A 23,103-nucleotide genomic window follows, 5' to 3' on the forward strand; every position below is an offset into this window, starting at 1 on the left:
TCACGTAAGCATGGTTGATCGACGGCTAAAAATCATACAGGGTGCAGTCAAGTTTTGTATCATGTGTCTGTGGAACCATGCGTACCCAGAAGAATAATAAGCAACCATTAAATGAAATAGGTGGTAGAAAGGCCATGATATTACAATAGTCTCAATAGGTGAACTATGTCTTCTGAGCAATTATCACTTTCTTACAACAACTTGTATCCGATGACTAGGTTCAATCGGCTTCTGGCTACAGGAGCATGAGGATATATTCATCGTTCAGCTTCTAGTCTCGGTGTTCATGAGGTATCCTTGCATATATTTTAGCAAAACCACGTATTTGATCCCCCTTGCTGCCACTCTGTAGATTGCCTAAAATTAGGTGTTCTTACCATTGATGCTAGAAGCTAATGATAAATCAAATCTTGCTTCACGTGTACATGTTATTTTGAAGTCGAGCTGAATCCATGGTAAAAGTCTTGTTTATCTGAGAAATCATTTGTAAGGTAGGTACGGAGTGGTTTTAAAGGAACATATTTATATATTCTGCCGCTACTAGTGAGAAAGGTATTATCACCATGGAAAAACAAGTATAAAGCATGCTTTTAATAATTCCCAATTACGGGCCAATTACATAGGCAGGTCTCATGTTAAGTCTAGCGTACAATGAACAAAGAAAACAGAAATCATTACCATCAGTGCATACCCAGCAGTGAAACATACACCTTCTGTGAAGATGGGCTGGACATAAAACAAGGACAACATAGCACCCCAACAGCGGAATGCAGTAGTAAAACAGAAAGACAGTTGAGATAAAAAAGGTGTAAGTAAGGACAAAAAAAAATTAAAACGGTTAGACAGCCACGTCTATAAGTTTAGGATGCAGGCACAGGGCAGATATTTGTACAGGCAATTCGTGTAAAAGAGACTCGTTACTCGGGCTTGCGTCCGACCATCAAATACATGGGCGTGAAGAGCTTCTTCTCACCACCAGCGACCAGACAGTCACCAGCAATGGCGAGACTGTCGGCGGTCTTCTGGGTGCCCTTGGGGAAGAGACCAATAGTTTCCATAGCTCCGCAGAACCGATGGGCGATACCGCGACCCCACCATGTCATACGGGCAATGGTGAAGAAATCCCAAGGCGAAGTCATGTGCTTGAACGATCCGGCGAGAGGGTAGTACCACGGAATGGCATCAGGGCGATCGGCGAGATCCTCGTTGTGCAGCAGCTCGAAACCAGCGTTCTTAAAGGCAGTAAGACCTTCCGAGACCTTGACCATGTTGGAAATACCATCACCCAGCTCGATACCCAGACGGATCCTGCGATGCTCAGGGTTGTCGTTGTCGTACGCGTCAGTCATGAGCCATTCATAGACACCGAAAACTCCACCAGGCTTCAACACACGGAAGATTTCCTTGTAGACACCTTCAAGGTCAGGAGCATGGACGGTGGCCTCGATAGCGTAAACGGCATCGAAAGAGTTGTCGGGGAACTTCATCTGCATAAAGTCGCCCTTGACAAAGCTGAGCTTATGACTCAATCCCTCGCGCTCAGCATACCGAGTCGCACGCTCAATCTGGTAGTCGTTGTTGTTCAGCCCGACCACATTGGCATCGGTGAATTTGACAATCTCGCGGGCAGGACCGCCAACGCCACAGCCGACGTCCAGAACCTTCATACCCTCCTTGATGCCCATCTGGTGAGCCAGGTAGTGTTCATGACGGGCAATGGCTTGGTAGAAGGGTTCGCCTTGGGCGAAGCGGCAGAAGTGGAATGAAGTACCCCATCCATACTCGTAAAGATCCGTGGCCAGGTTGTAATAGCTGCAGCAACGTTAGAAAAGCCCAATGGCTGCGAAGGTCAGGTATTATGGACGTACTGTCGGGTCAATGTGGCATACTCAGCACGGCGGGCCTATGAGAAGCAACAATTAGGCTAGAGTTCTAGAATACCAGACGGTAGCAGAGACAGATTACTTACCGCGCGAGTCTCCTCTGTCTCGTCTTCAGCGGGCTTGTTGTCCCAATGCTTGAAGTACTCGTCCACAGCGGCCTTCTGAGCAGCTGAGTCCTTGCCACGAAGAGCAGCAAAGCCACCCCGAAACTGGGCAGACTTTCCGTGCATTGCACGATTGAACTCGGCATCGCGCAAGTGGTTCTCTTGTTCCAAAGCTACGGGGGCCATGGCGATAGCAATTGGACTTTTGGATGTGGTAAGGGTGGAAAAGGGGTGGATCACAGATCAGAATGAACTTGTGCAGAAGAGAAGAGAATCGAAACAATGGCCCAAGTGGAAATATTGAGAGTAAATATATCCACAAGATCACAATCTTGAAACAACAGACCAAGCAGGCAAGGGAAAAAAGAAGGGGGAATGTGAATGTGATTATTGCCAGCGAGACAAAAATCCCAGATCGATCGTTAAAGGAGGCGGAACTGCGAGTTCTGACAGAAGTCTCAGGCCAATCACAATGGCAGTACCTGACCATTCTGCCAGAAAAGCTAGGCACTAAACCTAAAGGGCTGTCTGGGGATGTGCCCGGAGAAAGTGGTCCTCCGAGGGTGGCTGTGAAGTGGACCAAGGCCATGCCGAGAAGGGTCTGGCCTAGAGCATCAAGGTAGATCTAAGGGAACCGATCCGTCGTGTTGCGTATTTCGGATAGCGTATCCTTCGTATTTGCGTATCCATCGCGATGAATTCGCTTGCACTCCGCATATCATTATTTCCGAGATGTTTCGATTTTCAGTTACAGAAGTCCAAGATGTGCTCACTGGGGTCCCTTCAAGATGTCAGATGCTTCTAACAATGTTCGATTCCGATTGTTGGACAAGTCTCCTGAGTCTGGTCGATTCATTGGCAAGAAGTCACATGACCACGCGTCTTATGTAACATACCTAGCCACTGTCAGCCACAGAATAATGAGCAAGCGTAAAGACTATCGATAAACGCTCTCTGCTGCCCATTGCTTCGACGCATATTCTTTCAGTCGACTGTGACCGCAGTTTGCCGCTAACCTATCACTGAGCCGACAAGGGGAGTTTATCTTGCTCCTTTATAATCAAATATGCCTCCGCCTCAGATTAAACAAGATCTGAACAGGTCAGGCTGGGAGTCCACTGACTTCCCTTCCGTCTGCGAGAACTGCCTTCCCGACAATCCTTACGTTCAGATGCTCAAGGAGGATTATGGTGCTGAATGTAAAATTGTGAGTTGTACATCCTGTTCAGTTTATGTAAATATCCACTAACTATGATGTAGTGCACACGTCCCTTTACCATATTTCGCTGGAAAGCAGACCGAACGGCACGTACCAAGCGGACCACCATCTGCCTCACTTGCGCGCGCCTGAAGAATTGCTGCCAATGTTGTATGCTTGATCTGTCGTTTGGTCTCCCGATCGTTGTCCGTGATGCCGCTTTGAAGATGGTTGCTCCCGGCCCGGAGAGCTCAATCAATCGTGAATACTATGCACAGGAACACGAGAAAGAGATCCAAGAAGGTCGCGGGGCGGTCGAAGCATACGAGAAGACGGATGAGAAGGCGCGCGAGCTGCTGCGAAGACTGGCAAACAGTGAACCGTACTACAGGAAGCCTCGGCAGCAACTGGAAGGTCCATCCGATGATTCGACTGAGGCACAACCCACCGACGCTCCAGTCGTACAGAGCCGCTATGGGAACGGACCCGGGCCTATCCGGACAAGCGAAAGTAGAAGAGGAACACCACTACCTGGCCGAGGTCGTGGCAATATGCGCGGTGGTCGCGCAGGCCGTCCGTTTCCTGGCACCGCTCAGATCCCTCCATCTCCCGAAGATTACCTGCCTCCTGCGGACCCGAATATCATGTCCCTTTTTGTGACCGGCGTGGAGGACGACCTTCCGGAACACACACTCCGAACATTCTTCACACAGTTCGGTCAACTCCGGTCTTTGATCTGTTCACACCGCGCTCATTGTGCCTTCATCAACTTTGCGACTCGAGAGGGCGCAGAAGCAGCTGCACAGCATTGCAAGGGCAAGGCCGTTATTCAGGGATGCCCCCTGCGGGTGCGGTGGGGTAAGCCCAAGCCTCTGGACAACATGGACAGGGAGGAGCGGATGAAGAATGCTCGTGAGGGTCGATTGACAGTCCAGGCACAAAAGGATGGAGAGTCAGGACAGAGAGCTATCACAGCTGCGGGTGAGCCTGCGACAGAGAAGCCACAGAGCTTTGTTGTGGCACCACCCCCAGGTAGTGGGGATGTCCAATACTCGAGCTTGTCGGGCGATTGAATTTTGTCTTTTTAATTTCATGGGCTCATTTGTACTGCGAAATGGTCAAAAGGCATTGTAATATGTTCAAGCGGGTGTTGTTTGCTATGCATTTTAATTTCGAGAAAAAATACCCCAAGTGACGCCAGGAGGTGAGGAAAGCATGGGTATACTATAATACAAATTGCAATGCAAGTTTTCTGCTGTCATCCTTCCATCCCGGATATGATAGTACAATATCCAATCCCCATAAGATGTTCGCTGTTGATTCAAATCATGCGGAGCACGGCTTGTCAACCTTGACCTTCTTCCCCCCAACCCTGATGGAATCATTGTCCCCACGCTCGATATCGTCGTGAATGCGTAGCTCTATGCAACAAAGATGTTAGTTCTTAAATATCCCGCCACGCAGCAATCGTCGCATCAATCATAGGGCAATACGCACCCCACTTGCCATTCTCGTCGTTACTATCCCTCACGCCCTGTACAATGTTGTGTCGTAGAATGGCGGCAACCTCTTTGGCATGGTTAATCTGCATTGGCGTGTCAATCCCCTCGCGGCGGTGTTCGTCAAACTGGCGACGAGCTTCCTGGCGAGCGGCGACCAGAACACGGAAGTCGTCTGTGAGAATGGTTAGTTGGTGGGATGCGAGCCACTGCAGCTGGATGACTGACCTTGGAAGGCGATGCGGGTAGCACGGAGAATCTGTCGGTAGGCGCTGCGCGCTGTGACTGCAGTTTGCGAGGCCATGGTGTCTAGTATCAACGTGATTTGTGAAGTATTCCAGGTGTATTGGTTGTCTTTCTGAAGGTGATATGGCACTCCGTACCACGTTCCGTTCTCCGGTTCGTTCTTCAGATGATATAGAAACCGTTCTATTTCAAGGGTGCCAGTGTAAAAAGCGTCAGATCTAGACTGAAAGTGTCGTGAATGTAGATCAAAAATGATATCAACGTCCTAGTCTTTCGAACATCTATCTTCGATCCATGACCTCCGAAGCTCCCGCTTGTCCATTGGTCCAGGCGGGGGCGGGAAGTCGGGGCAGAAAAAATAAAATTGCCTTGCATTTTCGTCGTTGTCGATCGTCAGTGACACACAACTTTAGGCCTCATCTCTCACCTTTTTCCCTCTTCGAAGTCACGGAAATTTCTCCTCTTCGAACTATCACAATGGCTTCTCAGGTCATTAATGTTACTCTCCCAGCCCTTCCTCAGGGCTGGAGTGCCGAGAAGGATTTTACGGCCGTTGGTACTCTGTCTGCCACCACACAGAGAAATCTGGAGCCCGTCGGCCCTCACTTCTTGGCCCATGCTCGCAGAGTAAGCATTCTCATCTTTTTTACTGCCATATTTGTTATGATCGTGCAAACTAACAGGTGTACAGAAGCGCCACCACCGTACTTTCTCCGAGGATGAAAGAATTCAGGCTCAGCAGAACGTCAAGAAGACTGAGGATGATGACGACGATGAGATCTCCGAGCCTGAGGACCCCGTGATGCTGTCCAGAGATGCTAAGGACTGGAAGGTTTGTTCACTCATAGTTCATCTCACTGTTAAGATTGATATTGACCTCTACAGGCCCAAGATCACTACGCCGTTCTTGGTCTGTCCAAGTACCGCTGGCGTGCTACCCCCGAGCAGATCAAGCGCGCCCACCGCAAGAAGGTCCTCCGCCATCACCCCGACAAGAAGGCCGCCCTGGGAGACCGCGATGAGAACGACAACTTTTTCAAGTGTATCCAGAAAGCGCACGAGTTGCTGACTGACCCTGTCAAGCGTCGTCAGTTCGACTCCGTCGATGAGGCTGCCGATGTTGACCCCCCGTCTAAGAAGGAGGTTGCCAAGCGCGGTTTCTACAAGGCCTGGGGTCCTGTATTTGAGGCCGAAGCCCGTTTCTCTAAGGTTCAGCCCGTCCCTCAGCTAGGTGACGAGAACAGCACCCAGGAGGAGGTCGAGACCTTCTACAACTTCTGGTACAACTTTGACAGCTGGCGTTCATTCGAGTACCTGGATGAGGATGTTCCCGATGACAACGAGAACCGTGACCAAAAGCGTCATATTGAGAAGAAGAACGCCAACGCCCGCCGCAAGCGCAAGACCGAGGATATTGCCCGTTTACGCCACCTGGTTGACGACTGCCTTGCTCAGGACGAGAGAATCAAGAAGTTCCGCCAGCAGGCTCGTGCCGGCAAGGACAAGAAGCGTCTCGAGAAGGAGGCCGAGGCAAAGCGTCTGGCCGAGGAGAAGGAGAAGGCTCGTCTCGAGGAGGAGCAGCGCAAGAAGGAGGCCGAAGAGGCCGCTAAGGCCGAGCGTGAGAAGAACAAGAAGGCCAAGGAAGCCGCCAAGAATGCTGCTAAGAAGAACAAGCGTATTCTCAAGGGCTCTGTCAAGGATGTCAACTACTTTGCCGAGTCTGGCGAGCCTTCTCCCGCTCAGGTCGACTCTGTCCTGACTGACGTCGACTCCATTATAGCCAAGATCGATAGTGAGGAGCTCGCCGCTCTGGCCGAGCGCCTCACTACTGCTGGCAAGGACGCCGCTGCCGTCAAGGGCGTTTGGACTGAGGAGGTCAAGAGACTGGTCGACGCCGGCAAGCTCAAGGACGGCGAGGCCAAGTTTTTTGCTTAGATGATTGGCATGATATAGACAGTGCGTTGTTTGAGTTTCCAGCGGATGAAAATGAGTTTCTGCATGGGCTGTAGATAGATCTGTCGCAAAATATGCAACGACTTGATGATAGAATCTAAATATCCACTTAGGTTTCCTCCATGTCCCTTAAACGTAGCAACTAAATGTTCAGCGCCTGTGGTCGGTCATGGAATTCTTGGATTACTTGACCGAAATGACATTTACAACCTCATCAAACTCGCAAGGACCATGGTACGCTAGGTTTCTTGTCAATCATGTCAGGTACGGTCGATCGAAGGAGCTTTATGTGCGCTGTGGGGCATCTCAGATTTCGGGCGGCAGAGAGTACGATGAATCGACGATGCATAAGGGGAGAGGCTCCCAGGTTTACAACTCCCCAAGACACAAGGATGCTCTATCCAAGAATACCGCATCTACCAGTGGGTAATATGCAGTAGGCAATTGGTCCGTCGTATTCCAAGCTAAAGCTAAACAGATGTGCGGCATAAGCGGCGTCAATCCAGACAAGAATTCCTCAGCAAAGCTTGGAAAGCTTGGAGTGTTGATTGCACAGCACAACCTCAGCTTGATACCTAACTGTTTAGTGAACTTTGCTAAGCTACAAGTAGTCATTGGCAACGAGAATTGCAGGTTAGAATGGTCAATGGCTGATGCCAACTCCAGCACGTGCTCTCCCGAGTGGGACTTGTGTTCCTTGCTCCAACACTCCGTCTCCAAATCTCCCACTTCCATTCCGTTATTAGCGTCACCTTGTATGTCCAGTCGCTGATAATGTGACCGCAACGTGCAGCCATCCCGGGAGATTGTCATTGTCCACAAATGGTAGCGAACGCACTGACGGCTTCGGGGACACCAAGAATTCTTGGAAATAATCACTTTCTTGCGGAATGTCACCCTGCGAGTTCGGCCCTGCATATGGGCCAATAACGTTCCTGAAGAATGCTACTGTCCATCTAGTTTGATCGGTTGACTTTGATGGACCTTGTGATCCGAGTACAACTTTCATAAGTATATAAAGATCTTGTTGGCCCCAGCTCTGGGTAATACAGCTGGCCTCAGCCGATCGGATTCAAATTCCCTCTTGATCTCCTGCAGAGACAGTCGGGCACTATGTTCACTAAGAAGTCTCTCGTGACCCTCCTTGGAGGCCTGTCGGTCGCACTGGCTCAGACTTCCTCTGAGCAGTATCCTTCTCTCTCGGAGATTGAAGCTGCTCAGGCTACTGTGCTGCCTCACTCACCTGTCTCTAATGTCAAGGGTCTTGCATTCGACCGCTTTGTCAACATCTGGTTGGAGAACACTGTATGTGACTCCTTGCTGAACTCTAATTGCCAGGGATTACGCTAACCAGTTCGACATCGTAGGATTTTGACAAAGCTGCTGCAGATGCACACATGTCCGCCCTGGCCAAGAAGGGTCTTCTCTTGACCAACTTCTGGGCCGTCACTCACCCCTCAGAGCCCAATTACTGCGCTGCTGCCGGTGGTGATACCTTCGGCATGGACAACGATAACTTCAACCAGGTCCCTGCGAACGTCTCTACCATTGCTGACCTGTTCGACACCAAGAACATCGCCTGGGGAGAATATCAGGAGCACCTTCCCTACCCCGGCTACCAGGGTTTCCGGTACCCCGAGTCCGGCCCCAACGATTACGTACGCAAGCACAATCCTGCAATCCTGTTTGACTCTGTCACTCAGGATGCCACCAGACTCCGTCAGATCAAAAACTTTACCAGCTTCTATGATGATCTGAAGAACCACCGTCTGCCCCAGCACATGTTCATCACTCCCAACATGACCAACGATGCTCACGACACCAATATTACCTTTGCCGCTACCTGGTCCTGGAACTTTCTGTCTGAGCTGCTTGAGAACGATTATTTCACCAAGGACACTCTGATCCTCCTCACCTTTGATGAGAACGGGACTTACAAGCTTGGCAACAAGATCTACAGCATTCTGCTTGGCGGTGCTGTGCCCAAGCACCTGATTGGCAAGGAGGACAACACCTACTACAACCACTACTCCGTGATCGCTTCCCTGTCTGCCAACTGGGGTCTGCCCTCCCTTGGTCGCTGGGACTGCGGTGCCAACCTGCTCAGCTTTATTGCTGAGAAGACCGGCTATGTCAACTGGGAGGTCGATACCAGCAACCTCTACCTCAACCACAGCTACCCCGGTCCCCTCTCCACCAGTAGTCACACTCCCAACTGGCCCGTGCCCCTCACCAAGGGTTCATGCTCTGCCGGTCACGGTATTCTGAAGGCTGTTCGCAAGACCTACAAGGACATGGCTCCTACCTACAACTACACCAGCCCTGTCCCTTACGATGCGGCGAGCAAGACCAACGTTGGTGTCAAGTACACTCGCAAGCTGGTAAGTCTTCTCGATCAGTCACTGACGCATGAGTACTAATGAACTTTACAGAAGAACGGCCACGTTGAGACTCACATCACCCAGTAAATATGTCTCAGAATGTCGCCTTTAAGCCAGCAGATGTATGTTTACAATAATCAGCTGTTGAGAAATATCCCAAGTGAATACTGTAGATAACAATTCAGCCATAGTTAGACTTATCAGGCCGAAGTCATACGACTCAAAGAACATATCAAAAATTATTTGTTTACTTGAATCCTTGACCAGTTGACGGGATCTCATTCTTCTCATAGGCGACCGGCAAAGTATGCCCCACATGTTGCCCCATCTAGCACTAGCCCCATCTCCTTATGCTTATCAGCAGCGAGTCCCGGTTTCCCCGCAAATTCCCCTTCTTCACTTCCCGACTCGACGCTAAAGTCGTCCTTTGGTCCTGCTCCCCACTTTCTTGGTCGTGATGCCGCTCAATAAACGCCCACGGACAGAGCCAATAGTTCGCGTTCGAACCGGCTGCTGGACCTGCAGACGCCGGAAGAAGAAATGCGATGAAAATCGGCCCGTCTGTGGTGGTTGCACACGAAACAAACTCAGCTGTCACTGGCCTGCTCACGTATCATCAAGACCTCTTGAAAATGACAGGGGTGCGATACCGGTGCAGACGGATCAGCACTCACGCGGAAGTGGTCAGATGGACGAGGAGAACATTATCATCCCGCATGGCAGCCCACAGTCCGTTCGAAGCTCAATCTCACATGGTGCCTCTTCGCATTCGCCCTTCTCGCCTGCAGTCTCTCCAACCTCACCTGCGCAGTCAGTGTGCCTGCCAACTGTATCCCCGACAGGGGCGATTGGACTGGAAGATCTTGACGCTGCGTCTCTAGTGCCTATGGGCTATTCTCATCCTAGAAGCAACAGCCAGGCCTCAATCAGAGATGTAATGCCGCGTAGTCTGTCAATGCTCCCTGGGTACAGTCCGGAGTCCTACCAGCTATTGAGTCATTACTTGGCTACCACTGCCGACTGCATGGCTAATGGATCGACTCCGGTGAATCCATTTCTGGTCCAAATCGTTCCACTGGCATTCACAAGTGACCTTCTGCTACAGCTGGTTCTGACGCAGAGTGCGGCTCACCGAGCATTTCGTTGTCGCAATGACTCGGATGAGGTGGCCCAGAGTCACTATACCAAAGCGCTACAGCTGTTCCGCAAGGGTGTTACGGATTTTATTGATGGGAAGGAGTCGAATCCGCTGATGCTTACAGTTGGAGCTTTGTTGATGTGTTTCACCGAGGTAGGTGGGCTTTCATGAACGGTACCGAGGAAAATGACTGACGAGCTTAGACCGCCAGAGGAGACATGAATGGGACCATCTTTGACCACCTGTCGGCCGCGAATACATTGCTTATCCGGCTGCTTGCCGAGAGCGACACTGCGGTCCCGAAAGACCTCAAGAACTTTGTCATCGAATACTATACGTACACTGCGACAGTGAGCATGATATCAATCGACGCGCGGGTGAGCCGTCAGCTCTTCCTGAATTTTGACCTAGAGCAGCGAGCGCGTCAGCTGTTAGAATCGGAATATATCGGTAATCTCTGCGGCTGCTGGCTTGAGCTGCTACTGATGATCCCGTGTATCTTTGACTTGGGACGGCAATGGATGATGGAAGATGGCCAGCCGGGTCTTCCGACTGCGGATGACATTGCCATGTTTGGCTCATTGCAAGCTCAGATCTTACGCTGGACGCCTTATCCTTCGGTAACACCCGAGGTATTCCTGGCAGGACGAATCTTCCAGCAGGCGATGTTGCTCTATCTCTATACCTCACTGGGTGCATTCTCAAGGGCCGAGCAGGGAATATACCAAGGCCTTATCGATGCTGCAATCACAGACGCGATGTCTTACCTGCATCAACTTTCAGCTACGGCTCGTATCAACTCAGGACTCTGCTGGCCTATTGCTGTTGTGGGGTCATGTCTGTCTGACCTGGACCAACAGAATTCTTTACGACAGCGCCTGCACATCATGGTAAACACGTTTGGCCTTGGCAATATGCAACGGACGCTGCTATTGCTGGAGCATATGTGGCAGGTGCCTCTGGAGCAAGCCGGACCATGGAATATCTGTCGGGCGATGCAGCAGCATCAAATCTGGATCTCGTTTGCGTAATGGGTAGCATGATTTATTTCTTTAATTTGGCTAATCTACAGTCATCATTCATTGCATCAACCGCCAATCCCATCGGCGGACCCTTGCACTCCAGCTTACGAGCCAAGGTTCTTAGGCGCTTCCGTGGCAGGACCCTCCGGAGTCACATAAGCCTTGGTCAAGCCGCCGTCCACCACGAAGTCTGCGGCATTAACAAAGCTGCTTTCATCGCTAGCCAGGAAGATGACAGCATGAGCCTGCTCGATCGCCTCACCGAACCGGCCGGTGGGAAAATGGACCTCACGCCTGAATCGCTTCTCCTTGTCGTCTCCAAGCCAATCCTGCAGAAGCGGGGTGCTGAATCCGTTAGCCTTTACCCACGATCAGGGGATTAGAATGACATACTTGAGAGGAGCCGGGCACAGCGAGTTAAAACGGAATCCCTCACGAGCGTGGACAATGGCCAGTTCACGGGTCATGGCCAGAACAGCACCCTTGCTGGCGGTGTACGCAAGCTGAGGCGTAGCCGCACCAACCAGGGCAACCATACTCGCTGTGTTGATGATGCTGCCCTTCTTCTTGCCGTGTCTGCGCAGGCTCTTGACCGCGTGTTTCGACCCGTACCACACCCCCTTGACATTGATATTCATTGTCAAGTCCCAGATTTCCTCCGGTGTCTCCTCCGAGTCTCCATCCTTGGGGTGCATGATCCCCGCGTTGTTGAACATGACATCCAGACCGCCCCAGGCATCGAGATGTGCCACCGCAGCCTCTACCTCGGACTCCTTGGATACGTCGACGACGCGGTATTCCACCCGGCCGTCGTGCTGTGGCACCACCTCGTGAACCTTGGCAATGGCCCTTTCGAGGCCTGCCGCAGAGATATCGGTCATAAGGACGGAGGCGCCCTCGCGGAGCATGAGGATTGTAGTTTCAAGCCCGATACCACTATCATTCCTTGTCAGCTGTTCTCTCTGTCCTTGATCTACAAGGCAAAGTTCAGGAACATGATAAACATACCCAGCAGCGCCGGTCACGATAGCGTTCTTTCCAGCGAGTCTTCCAACCATTGTGTCTGATTAATAGCTTTTGTATATAGCAAGCACTCGATTTCAAACACTTATTTAGTATAATCACAATCACAAACCAAGTAGGATCCTACCACCTTTATACCCAATCTATCCAACCGAGGTCGGTTCCGCCAGTCCCACATAACTGCGCGGTGAGTCTATCTCTCCACTTTTGTTAGAGGCTCTTCAGCTCTTGCTCTCGTTTCCATTACACAAGCGAGTGAGGCACGTGGAGTGGCCCTGACGATAAGTGAGCGCTGTCGGGGTCACGCGCGCAGCTGATATGGTACTGATAAGGATAATGGGGACCCGCAGCGCGGTAAAAAAGACCGCGATTTGAGGTGGGGTAGTTGGCGCGGTTAATTTTTTGTAGATATGGACAGAGGGTAGAGCACTATGCACTATGATGATGATTGCAACAAGATTCCATGTGTAGTTGATGGCTTAGAGTCCACTACATTGAAGCAAGACGGACGGTATACTGATATACATTGGTAGGGATGAGCAAATTGAGATCGAAGCTTAGCTGACATTCAGTATTTGCATTCTGACAATTAACTACTTGGACTAAGCCTGCTCCTCCTTGATATGATAGCTCTTCAGTTTATAGAACCCATCAAACGCATGCGGACCCAGCGTGCATCCCAAACCAGAGTTCTTCCACCCAACCCACGCAAGATCCTAATTGCCTCATTAGCACCCTGTAAATCCGGATTTTTTTTTTTTTGGAAAGAGAATTGGGGTGATGTACATACCGGACTAGGATAGTCACACCGATTGATGAACACCGTCCCGGCCTCAATCTCAGCGATCAACTCCTCTCCGCGCGCGATATCCCTCGTCCACACGCTAGCAGTCAGCCCGTACTCGCTATCGTTCATGAGCGCAACCGCCTCCTCGTCACTGGAGACCTTCATGATGGGGAGCACGGGGCCGAAGGTCTCGTCTTTCATGACGGTCATGTCGTGCGTGACGTTCGTGAGCACAGTGGGGGCGATGTAGTTCCCCTGGGGTTTCTGAGAGGGGACAGAAAGGAAGGATTCATTGGGGGGAGTTGCGTTGATGGCCCCCTTGGAGAGTGCGTCGTCGATGTGCGACTGGATAGTTTTCACTGCGTGGCGGGAAATGACGGGGCCGGTGGTTGTGGAGTTGTCGGTTGGATCGCCAAGTTTGTACCTAGCGTTGTCATTGCAGGTGTTAGGTTACTGTTTCGCTGTGGAGTTAGAACGAGGGAGAGTTTGAGACTTACGTCTGAAGCTCCTTCTGCACCTCCGCGACAAAATCATCGTGGACGTCCGCGTGGACATATACCCGTTCGATGGAGCAGCAGCTCTGCCCCGAGTTGAAGACCGCGCCATCGACGATCTGCGCCGCGACGTAGGGGATGTCTGCGTCGGCGCGCACGTACGCCGGATCCTTGCCCCCTAGTTCGAGGTTCACTGGGACAATGCGGCGGGCAGTCGCTTCACGGATGCGGACGCCGCCTGCTGTGGAGCCGGTGAACGAGACAAGCTTGATTTGGGGGAGCTTGACGATCTCGTCGAGGACGTCCAGGGAGCCAACGTGGATGAGTTGGAGGACGTTGGGCGGCAGACCGGCTTGGGTGAAGTATGAGAGGAGGCGTTCGCCGATGAGGGGGGTTTGCGGGGAGGGACGGAGGATGACCGTGTTTCCGGCCAGGAGGGCTGGAACGAGCGTGTTGATCGTAATGAGGTAGGGGTACTGTGCCTGTTAGATATGCGAAAATGAGGCGATGTTCGAACTGAACGTACATTCCACGCTGTCGCGATCAATGTCGGTCCAACTGGTTCCTTCTTCACGCTGCGTCTAAATCCCTTCTCTAGCTGTCCTGGGTGTTCCTGCAGGCTATCCTCCGCGATTGACAAGAGATAATCGGCGCGTTTGCGCATGGTCTCGATCTCTTTTGCGCTGTAGGCAATCGGACGGCCCATTTGCGTGGTGAGCTCATTGCTTAGGGTGTCGATGTTGGCCGCGATCAATTCGAGGGCTTTGACGATAATATCTTTGCGCTCAGAGAGAGTGATCTTCTTGTATAATTTGAATGCTTCATAAGAGGCTTGTGCAATCTTGCGAGCCTCTTCTAGAGAGGTTCCCTGGTGTTCGAAGATAACCTCGTTGGTGGAGGGAGACAAGGTGCGAATCTGGTTGGCCATTTTGGTTGGATTGAATATGTGATGATGGATGGTTTCACAATCAACTTGACTGTTCACTGTTCACTTCTTGTGCGGATTGTCCTGTTGATAAAAGTGATTATTGCTCTCGTATACTTCGGTGTTGTCAGCGCGGTCTTGAGCCATGTGGGGAAAAATCGGAGAGCGCGGTAAAGGTGTGGGGATATTGTTTACTCTTCTTGCCTACTGTGACACTGGAAAATGTGGATCAATTACGAGATCGCATTCATGTAAGCCCAGACACCTTTGCAAATCCAATATCTACTATACACGATTGACTCCCGGATCATCAAGAAGGAACTTGCAAATCGCCTCGCCGACAACTAATCCATCATGCGGTTTTCCGGCCCGTGATAAACCGTCCTTGGAGAGCTGGTCATCGAAGACCCCCATGGCATGTCGTGTCTCAATCAGCTTGCTGACCACAAACTCATCGTATTCCGGATGGCCTTGGACACTAAAAATCCTTCCGGCCCTGTAGAGACCGTGTATCTCGCAGATGGCGCTCGACCCCAAGTTAACACAACCCTCAGGTACCTCGTATGCGATATCACGGTGCATCTGGTGGAGTGACTATGGCAAAGCCGTCAGCGAGGATTTCGTCATTGGTAAATCGGTTAACTTACCAGAACATTCTTTGAGAATAGGACCCTCCCAGTATCAGTCAGTATAATCGGCTCAACAGCAATCTCCCATCCTCTGTCGCTGCGGCCCACGCGGGCTCCCAGTGCACGCGCAATTATCTGATGACCGAAGCAGATCCCAATGATAGGCTTCTTGTGTTTTTCGTATAACTCTCGGGTATAGTTTGTCAATTTGATGATCCACGGCTCGTCTGCAAAGGCATCATGTTCTGCAATCACATATTCACGTTAGCTGTTGCGGAAGGACCTGCCAGGGAAACCGTACTGCTTCCAGTCAAGAGTATCGCATCACAGTCATCCGGTTCAGGATAGACAGAACCGTTCACCACATCCCATTTGGTGATTTGCAAGTCCACCTGCGGGTCAAGTCCCTGCGCTTTTAGACTTGCTTTGAGGAGGTTCTCAAAAAGATCTCCATACGTCCCATAGCGGTCCTTGACGGGCTGAATGGGGGTGTCACACTCGAGGATTGCTGCACGAAGAAGGCGCGCCATGAGGGACAATGAAATTGACGATTTTGGAGACAGTAGATGATTCTTCCTGAGCTGCCATCATGATAGATGATACCTTATCTAGTCGGTAATAATAGTATGCAGCTGGAATGTTTATTCCCAACCCTTATCGATAAGCGCGGTCTCCCTTATCGCCTTTCCCCTCACTCCTCACCAGCGCGGTCCCCCATAATTGTTGCCCCGCGGCTACTATCAAGCTTCCTCAATAGTTGCACAGATGATTTTCTTGTTTGAGCTGCGACATCGCGGGTAATGTCATTGGCCAATGGCTATTTTCCCGCGAAGCTGCGGCCCCATGATGCGGGCGCAGTCCGGCATGTCCAGCAAGCTCCACAATAAGCATCGATGTCGGTCAACTTTTAAGAAGCTCTTCGAGACTTTTTTCCTCGTCTCAATCATATTTCTCCTGATTTCTGGGTTAATACTTCTCAATATGTCACAAGATACAATCACAGTAGAGGATCTTCCTGCCCTTCTTGAACACGACATCAGCGTCAAAGTCGCTGGCATTGACTGCGATGGCATCCTACGCGGCAAGGTGATGGCCAAGGAAAAGTTCCTCGGCATTGCGCAGAAGGGCTTTGGCTTCAGCTCCGCAGTGTTTGGATGGGACATGCAGGACGTGCTCTACACTACAGATGCAAAGATCGCACCTCCAGAATCAGGATATGTCGATTTCATCGCTGTGCCAGATCTCAGCTCCTACCGACGCATACCGTGGGAGGACAACATCCCTTTCTTCTTGGTGCGATTTGTTCAGAATGAGAAACCAGTCGCTGCAGACGGTCGGAGCATGTTAAGAGCAATAACAGACAAGCTAGCGGAAGCGAATTGCCAGGCCATGGCTGGAGGTAAGTTTCCTGGTATCGGCCCGAGTGTGTCAGCTAATGAGTGTAGTGGAACTTGAATTTATGAACTTCCAAACCCCTTCGCAGGACGGATACTCCAATGGCTCGCAGACCCGCGATATCGCCGCTTTTCTAGAAAGAAACGCACCCAGCGCCCTTCGCCCCATGACCGCCGGCAGTTTCTCATACAGCGCGACACGACCGGTAGCCTTCAAGAAGTACTTTTGGGATATCTTCAACACTAGTGCACGGTTCAACTGTGGCATTGAGGGATGGCATACGGAGGGAGGGCCGGGTGTCTACGAAGCGGTTAGTGAACTACATTTCTATGACAGGAACGTTGCTAATCAGCCCAGGCCCTCAAAGTGTGTAATGTTGCCGAAATGGCAGACCGGGTGTCCCTGTTTAAGTAAGTCATCATCGAGGCCATTCGTCGCTCAAACCCTCATTTGCTAACTTGTCAGACTTCTGGCAAAATCCATCGGAGTTGAGCACGGAATCACCCCCTGCTTCATGGCAAAGCCTATGTACGGCCAACCTGGCAGTTCTGGTCACATTCACATCTCCCTTTGCGATCTCGAGGGGAAGAACCTCTTTGCCCGAGATACACCTGACCCCAACGCCCTCTGGTCTGATGCAGCCTGCCTGTCAGATATGGGCCGACAGTTCCTCGCAGGCCTCCTGGAGGCTTTGCCGGATATCATGCCCCTGTTCGCACCCACGATCAATTCCTACAAGCGCCTGGTGGAGAACTACTGGGCCCCTGTGAATATCAGCTGGGGTCTGGAAGACCGAATGGCGTCGATCCGCATTATCACGCCGCCGGTGTGTAAGCCCGGCGCCACGCGGATGGAAGTCCGCATTCCCGGCGCTGATCTGCATCCACACTACGCACTCAGTGTGATACTTGCTGCTGGATGGCGGGGTATTGAGAAGAAGCTTGATATCAAGGTACCGCCTATGTCGGCGTTGAAGCAAGGTGAACGGCCGGAGCTGCTGCCGAACACGCTGGAAGAAGCCATCAAGAGATTCAGTGCGCCTGAGAGTATTGCGCGGGAGATTCTGGATGGGGAATTTGTCGATTTCTTTACTGCCACACGACAGCATGAACTCAAAGTGTGGAGGGAGGCTGTAACTGATTGGTAAGTTGTCGCTTGTCAACCTTGAGTTTCTGATGGTAACTAATACTTTATGTGTAGGGAATTCAAGAGATATATTGAGACTGTATAAAATGTAGCGTTCATTAGTTGTACTAGGAAGTTATCCATGAATGACAGACATTTCCAAGTATTATCTTGACCTCACCAGTCCTTTTTCGAGTTTATAAGCTAGGAAACATATGGCTGCTACACTCTAGATACCACTCACTTACTCCTTGCCAGTTGGCCGTAAATGTAACCTCGTCGCCCAATGCGGGGAACCATTGATAAAACCCCGCACTGCCAGTTGACCGAGTCAACACTCTTCTCTGTTTGCAATCATTCTAAAGGAAGAGGTTAGAACTCACCTCCTACATTACATCCAAGTATTGACCCATTATCCTACGCAATGGACTTCTCCCTCCAAAACCACAGGTCCTTCATCGGCCGTCCGGCAACAGACCTGCCCACCCCGGCAGTAGTGCTTAGCAAACCTATCCTGGAGCGAAATATCAAACAACTTCTTCAGGACGTCAAAGACTTGGAGATTTCCTTCCGGCCGCACGTTAAGACGCTCAAGGTACTGACCTCCAGTCTAGCTACCACTTAACAATAACAGGCCTAGCTAACCCCGTCAGTCCATCGAAGTGACCCGCATGATGCTCGGCAACGGCACACACCGGAGAATCGTCGCCTCAACCCTCTGCGAGATCAGAGGCGCTCTCCCCCTTGCAGAAGAGGGCATCCTCGACGAAGTGAGCTCTCCCGTACTCCCCCCAGCAACACAACAACAAACACTAACCCCCTGTGCGAGGGAAAAAGGCTCTCTACGGCATCCCCATCTACCCCAGCGCGCTCCCCCAGCTCGCAGCCCTCTCATCAAAGCTTAAAATCGTCCTGATGGTCGACAATGAAGCCCAAATCGACGCCCTTGAGTCATTCGCCCAGTCTACGGGGCGTACAGCCCCCTGGCCTGTCTTCATCAAGGTCGATGTAGGCTCCCACCGCGCTGGGCTGGAGAGTTCCTCGTCTGCAATGCGGTTGCTCGTGGAGAAGGTGGAGAGCTCGCATGCGGCGGAGGTTTACGGGTTCTACTGCCATGCGGGGCATTCATATGCGTGTCGGACGGAAGAGGCAGCGGCGGCGGTGCTGAAGAGTGAATTGGAGGGTGTGGTTCGCGCGGCGGGGTATCTAGATAGGAAGGAGGGGAGGAAAGTGGTGGTGTCGTTTGGGTCGACGCCAACGGCGCATGTGGTGAATTCGCTTCGAAGGGCGTTGCCGGAGGGAATGGATGTGGAATTACACGCCGGTATGTTTGTTTGTTTGTTTGTCTTTGAGTTGTTATTCAAAGAAACGGGGTAGATTCGACGCTGGTGCTGATGCTAGGTGCGTAGGAAACTTCCCCGCCAACGACCTGCAGCAAGTTTGTACTGGCCTCGTGGCTGAAGAGCAGCAGGCGGTTCGTGTCCTGGTGGAGGTGTGCAGCGTATATCCTGAGCGTAACGAGGCGCTTATCAACGCGGGGACAGTTGCGTTAACCAAGGAGACAAGTGACGTGGTGGGTTTTGGGCGGGTGACTGACCGGCCAGGGTGGGCGGTAGTGAGGATGGCGCAGGAGCATGGGATTTTGGGGCTGGCGAATGCGTCCGGGGTTCAGAGGGTCGAGGAGACGTTTCGTGTGGGCCAGAAGGTGATGCTGTATATTCAGCATGCTTGTATTACTGCTGCGCAGCATCATGTATATCATGTTGTTGATGAGGAGGATATAGTTAGGGAGACCTGGGTGCCGTGGAAAGGATGGTAATTAAGAGTAGGACTTGGTGAAAAGTCAAGGTAAGATGATCATTATCATGGATATACAACACAAATCACAAAAGCCAGAGAAAGAAACAAGGTCCCGGAGAAGTCATACATGAAGGATTGGTACCTCGAACCCATAGCAATCTGGTCACGGTCACAGTCATAATCAGAGCCATAGTCATATCCATCACGAGGGTCGAAATCATTAGTCGTCATTCTCTCCATTGTCATCCTCCACGGAGGCTGCCCTTTTCCCATTGCTCCCATTTGCAACCCCGTTCCCATTCCGCCCCGTCCCCGTCTCCTCCTCCTCACCATCAGCCCCATCCTCTTTCTCGGGCCACGACTGCCCCTGTACACTTTTCCCTTTAACATTCCCCGTTTTTACAGAGTCTCCCGCCTCGCTCCTCAATTCTGCGCCGGACCCTTCCACAAGCTCGTGCTTTCCATGCTGGCCCTTGTGCTTTGCATGCGTCGCACGAATAAGCCGATTATGGTAGCGTCGCTGCTCTGACTCCGGGTCTTCCGTCAGAATCCTCCGCGCGGCCTCCTTTCCGACAACCGGCAGCCGGTCGACGCCCTCCACTCCCTGCGGCACGAGCTTAGGGTCCAGCAGTCCGATCTGGACGAGGACGCTGGCTTGGTCCCAGTAGACGTGTTCCGAGTACAGCTTTCCGGAGCGCAGGCTCACGATGCTGATGAGGATCGCTTCGACTTTTTTGTTGGTTGGTGGAACACCAGGGAGCATCCAGGGGATCTCTTGGGTGTGTTCAAATGAAGCGTAGAGCTCGTCTACGACGCGGTCAACGCCGATGGTCCGTGAGAGAAGACGTAACCGCATCGATGGCGGCAGGTTGCGGAGGAAGTGGTGTTCATAGAACCGACGCAGATCGCGTGCTCCAATGCCTCCGCTTATGGTCGGCGCGTAGGTGACGTTTGGGGTGAGATGGTCGACATACTGCTCCATTACATTGTTAAGGTTCATAGAGAAGAACCGCGCTGTTGACGTTAGCAATCAGGCCCTTGAAGGTTGCATGGAACACAAGGCGACATACCCTCCAGATGATCCTCCCACCGCTTCTCAAGGTCAATCTTGTCTGTAACCGTCGACCGTATCACCTGCAACGAGCGTGAAAAGGCCAACTCGGCCGCCAGTCGATCGTACTCTTCCAGGTCGTGCTCTGCAAACCCTGGCTGCACGTTATCATAAGTGTAGGCTTGGTGTCCGATGTTCAGACGCTCCCCTGTGCCAATGCCCTGGTTGATCCGCCTCGTGGTTCGGCGCTTCTTCCCTTGCAAGCCTAATGCCGTGGGCACTGTCGTTACGTCTATGGTTTCACCGGCAAGATGTGTCAAGAAGCGGACGGAGGGAGGGAAAGACGAGCGCGGGTCGGGAATGTTGGTGGGATAGTAACATATTAGAGCGCTGAGACGGCTGGCGTTTGTGGGTTTGAGATAGAAATCCAGGCAGAAGGAGGCGGCATCACCAAGTGCTATTGTTACTTAGCTTTCTGCCTTCCAGTGTCCTCGGATACGGAAGCCACCCACCGATGACAGCATAGTTGACCCCGACACCCAATCCTTCCTTGATGGACTTCAATTGACTGGTATATTCCTTCCCTCCATCATTATACGGAAGGTACATCACTTCAAAACCCTCATCCTGCCATTGACGAATGAACGCGGTGTCAAAGTCTGGTGTTTCGGCCGTGATGCAGACCCGAGTCTTTGCTAAGCTGGAGTTGTAGAGAAATCCTCCACTTGCACCACCGGCGTTGATAGAGAGGAGGGCCATGATCCTTGAGTGTTGTGTTAAATGCTCGCTCAAAGTCCTGGTTGTCCTATATGCCGTAGATATAAGGGGCAAGCCCACGTAGAAGAAACGATGGCAATGAGATCATGGAAAAATGTCCAAAATACCAAATAGTGGTTCCAAGAGGGTTATCTATCAAGACTATTTGGTTCCGTGGACTGGCGTTGCTCTACTTCCTACGTCATCCCCATGAAGCGAGTCAACGACTCTCCCGCAGCCACTACGTCATTGTATCTCTTCACCAACATCATCCGATTTCTGCTTCACCTCAATAGGCTCAACCAGTTGACGAGAGAATCAAATGCAGAGACAGTTTATTTCAGACCAATCGAGAAGGTCGATCGTCCAGTGCATGACTAACGTTATTCACAATTGAATCAAAAGAAGGGCTATTTTAATGTGACGGAAGCTCAACAGATCCAACAAGAAGATTGACGATACCAATGACAAAAACAGAGTAAGAAAGCACTCATACCCCACATGCCGATGGACCCAAGGTGTCTGACAGTGGCGAAAGCCTGCCACGTACTGAAATAGAGTGGTAGAGGAACATCTGCTATTATTCTATACATGGATGGCACAGTCTCTGGGGTGCCTCAGGCATCATCCATATCCTCCTCCTCTCCAATTTCCCTCCTTAACGTGTCAGATGATGCAGTGGTGCTTTCGATAATGTAGATAAACCTGGTTCTCAGCAATACACCTTGGAGTAAACTCATACACCCAGTTCACCTTGGGAATATATTTCTATTTCCTACCCGTCCATCATCTTTTGGAAACGAGTTCGTTAAACTGCACAAATATCAAAGAATGCAGAAGCAGTAAACGCAATATTCAAAGTGCTGACTCCATACGCCTTTGTTGCCTGAAAATAGACCTCATGTTTGCGTACTTCGTACAGGCTATAGATAATCGCGCCTTGGCGTAAACGCCCTCACTTCAACTGCCATGTGAGTTGATATCATTAGCCCCCAGCGTAGCAGGTCCACATATTATCATCCTCCGAATCACTGGCTTCAGTCGACATTTCCTTACTATCTGAGCAATCTAGTATCCATTCACTCCACAATGGATACAGACAAGGCAAGATACAACCTCCCCGCCTGAACCCCAGATCTGCGCGAGATGCTGACAGGTACCGTCCCAGGATCTCCCCCCTCCCCCCTACGACAACAAACCTCCCTCTAACATGAAATCCAGCGCGCCAAAATATACTCCGTACTCAGATACTCCTCATACGAGCATTACCATCCCGCCCACATTTCAGCGTTTCGAGCTGGATCCCCGCGATACGATCTACCCTTCCTCTCCGTCGCCGGCACTAGCGAAGAGAGTCAGGCGCTGCTGTTGTGGCATTCTTATTGGATTTGTGGTGGCGACGGTACTTTTCTACGTGTGGCTTTATTTGGCGTTTCAAAACTGGCGGTTTTAATATCCGTGCTGTGGCATGTTGGAATGTTGGTATACTAGAAAATATGACTTCAAGGTTAGGGCTCCCCCTTTGCTTGATGGAAGAAGTCTGGACCGTCGACCGTTCCGTATCAATGGCATGTCCTTTGCATTATCACTTTCTAACAGCAGGAACTGGTCAGCATCTTCGGAAAAGCTCGCATCATGTGCGGGATTGTCAATGATGGCTTGTTAGCAGGTTTGATGCTTCGCTCATTCTATAC

General features: G+C 51.3%; 12 protein-coding genes across 12 annotated transcripts; 6 read left to right on the forward strand and 6 right to left on the reverse strand.

The window, feature by feature from the left end:
* Nucleotides 1-551: 551 nt before the first annotated feature.
* On the reverse strand, nt 552-2,616 carry erg6 (sterol 24-C-methyltransferase). Its single transcript, XM_741457.2, has 3 exons — nt 1,970-2,616; nt 1,869-1,903; nt 552-1,812 (listed from the first exon to the last, which is right to left on the reverse strand). The coding sequence occupies exons 1-3, from the start codon at nt 2,171-2,173 to the stop codon at nt 918-920; spliced, it is 1,134 nt and encodes a 377-aa protein (XP_746550.1). The 5' UTR covers nt 2,174-2,616; the 3' UTR covers nt 552-917.
* Nucleotides 2,617-2,908: 292 nt separating this feature from the next.
* Nucleotides 2,909-4,499, forward strand: slt11 (Pre-mRNA-splicing factor ECM2). The gene is made up of 2 exons (XM_741458.2): nt 2,909-3,194; nt 3,248-4,499. Exons 1-2 carry the CDS (start codon nt 3,054-3,056, stop codon nt 4,256-4,258), a joined length of 1,152 nt encoding a protein of 383 aa, XP_746551.1. The 5' UTR covers nt 2,909-3,053; the 3' UTR covers nt 4,259-4,499.
* Nucleotides 4,500-4,511: 12 nt separating this feature from the next.
* On the reverse strand, nt 4,512-5,305 carry AFUA_4G03645 (LYR motif-containing protein; the record flags this gene model as incomplete). The annotated part of the gene is made up of 4 exons (XM_001481492.1): nt 4,512-4,606; nt 4,683-4,859; nt 4,913-5,148; nt 5,193-5,305. 4 exons carry the CDS (start codon nt 5,303-5,305, stop codon nt 4,512-4,514), a joined length of 621 nt encoding a protein of 206 aa, XP_001481542.1.
* Nucleotides 5,306-5,328: 23 nt separating this feature from the next.
* Nucleotides 5,329-7,008, forward strand: AFUA_4G03650 (putative ribosome associated DnaJ chaperone Zuotin). Its single transcript, XM_741459.2, has 3 exons — nt 5,329-5,557; nt 5,622-5,762; nt 5,816-7,008. Exons 1-3 carry the CDS (start codon nt 5,408-5,410, stop codon nt 6,863-6,865), a joined length of 1,341 nt encoding a protein of 446 aa, XP_746552.1. The 5' UTR covers nt 5,329-5,407; the 3' UTR covers nt 6,866-7,008.
* Nucleotides 7,009-7,649: 641 nt separating this feature from the next.
* On the forward strand, nt 7,650-9,503 carry AFUA_4G03660 (putative acid phosphatase). The gene is made up of 3 exons (XM_741460.2): nt 7,650-8,188; nt 8,251-9,264; nt 9,316-9,503. Exons 1-3 carry the CDS (start codon nt 7,997-7,999, stop codon nt 9,349-9,351), a joined length of 1,242 nt encoding a protein of 413 aa, XP_746553.2. The 5' UTR covers nt 7,650-7,996; the 3' UTR covers nt 9,352-9,503.
* A 127-nt stretch (nt 9,504-9,630) lies between these two features.
* On the forward strand, nt 9,631-11,433 carry AFUA_4G03670 (Zn(II)2Cys6 transcription factor; the record flags this gene model as incomplete). Its single annotated transcript, XM_741461.2, has 2 exons — nt 9,631-10,555; nt 10,606-11,433. The coding sequence occupies exons 1-2, from the start codon at nt 9,722-9,724 to the stop codon at nt 11,431-11,433; spliced, it is 1,662 nt and encodes a 553-aa protein (XP_746554.1). The 5' UTR covers nt 9,631-9,721.
* A 53-nt stretch (nt 11,434-11,486) lies between these two features.
* Nucleotides 11,487-12,729, reverse strand: AFUA_4G03680 (oxidoreductase, short-chain dehydrogenase/reductase family). Its single transcript, XM_741462.3, has 3 exons — nt 12,433-12,729; nt 11,818-12,360; nt 11,487-11,769 (listed from the first exon to the last, which is right to left on the reverse strand). Exons 1-3 carry the CDS (start codon nt 12,480-12,482, stop codon nt 11,529-11,531), a joined length of 834 nt encoding a protein of 277 aa, XP_746555.2. The 5' UTR covers nt 12,483-12,729; the 3' UTR covers nt 11,487-11,528.
* Nucleotides 12,730-12,978: 249 nt separating this feature from the next.
* Nucleotides 12,979-14,878, reverse strand: AFUA_4G03690 (aldehyde dehydrogenase family protein). The gene is made up of 4 exons (XM_741463.3): nt 14,255-14,878; nt 13,732-14,204; nt 13,238-13,658; nt 12,979-13,163 (listed from the first exon to the last, which is right to left on the reverse strand). The coding sequence occupies exons 1-4, from the start codon at nt 14,654-14,656 to the stop codon at nt 13,050-13,052; spliced, it is 1,410 nt and encodes a 469-aa protein (XP_746556.2). The 5' UTR covers nt 14,657-14,878; the 3' UTR covers nt 12,979-13,049.
* A 1-nt stretch (nt 14,879) lies between these two features.
* Nucleotides 14,880-15,933, reverse strand: AFUA_4G03700 (type 1 glutamine amidotransferase). Its single transcript, XM_741464.3, has 3 exons — nt 15,584-15,933; nt 15,301-15,527; nt 14,880-15,247 (listed from the first exon to the last, which is right to left on the reverse strand). The coding sequence occupies exons 1-3, from the start codon at nt 15,810-15,812 to the stop codon at nt 14,939-14,941; spliced, it is 765 nt and encodes a 254-aa protein (XP_746557.2). The 5' UTR covers nt 15,813-15,933; the 3' UTR covers nt 14,880-14,938.
* A 59-nt stretch (nt 15,934-15,992) lies between these two features.
* AFUA_4G03710 (glutamine synthetase family protein) lies at nt 15,993-17,967 on the forward strand. Its single transcript, XM_001481493.2, has 5 exons — nt 15,993-16,681; nt 16,728-16,987; nt 17,035-17,087; nt 17,143-17,820; nt 17,878-17,967. Exons 1-5 carry the CDS (start codon nt 16,096-16,098, stop codon nt 17,906-17,908), a joined length of 1,608 nt encoding a protein of 535 aa, XP_001481543.2. The 5' UTR covers nt 15,993-16,095; the 3' UTR covers nt 17,909-17,967.
* A 188-nt stretch (nt 17,968-18,155) lies between these two features.
* AFUA_4G03722 (D-serine ammonia-lyase DSD1) lies at nt 18,156-19,621 on the forward strand (the record flags this gene model as incomplete). Its single annotated transcript, XM_001481494.2, has 4 exons — nt 18,156-18,397; nt 18,456-18,572; nt 18,640-19,126; nt 19,212-19,621. The coding sequence occupies exons 1-4, from the start codon at nt 18,227-18,229 to the stop codon at nt 19,619-19,621; spliced, it is 1,185 nt and encodes a 394-aa protein (XP_001481544.1). The 5' UTR covers nt 18,156-18,226.
* A 201-nt stretch (nt 19,622-19,822) lies between these two features.
* Nucleotides 19,823-21,655, reverse strand: AFUA_4G03730 (dienelactone hydrolase; the record flags this gene model as incomplete). Its single annotated transcript, XM_741467.2, has 3 exons — nt 21,166-21,655; nt 20,673-21,110; nt 19,823-20,616 (listed from the first exon to the last, which is right to left on the reverse strand). The coding sequence occupies exons 1-3, from the start codon at nt 21,410-21,412 to the stop codon at nt 19,823-19,825; spliced, it is 1,479 nt and encodes a 492-aa protein (XP_746560.1). The 5' UTR covers nt 21,413-21,655.
* Between the last annotated feature and the right edge of the window lie 1,448 nt (nt 21,656-23,103).

Source organism: Aspergillus fumigatus, chromosome 4, assembly GCF_000002655.1.
Source record: "Aspergillus fumigatus Af293 chromosome 4, whole genome shotgun sequence".
NCBI classification, from domain to species: domain Eukaryota; kingdom Fungi; phylum Ascomycota; class Eurotiomycetes; order Eurotiales; family Aspergillaceae; genus Aspergillus; species Aspergillus fumigatus.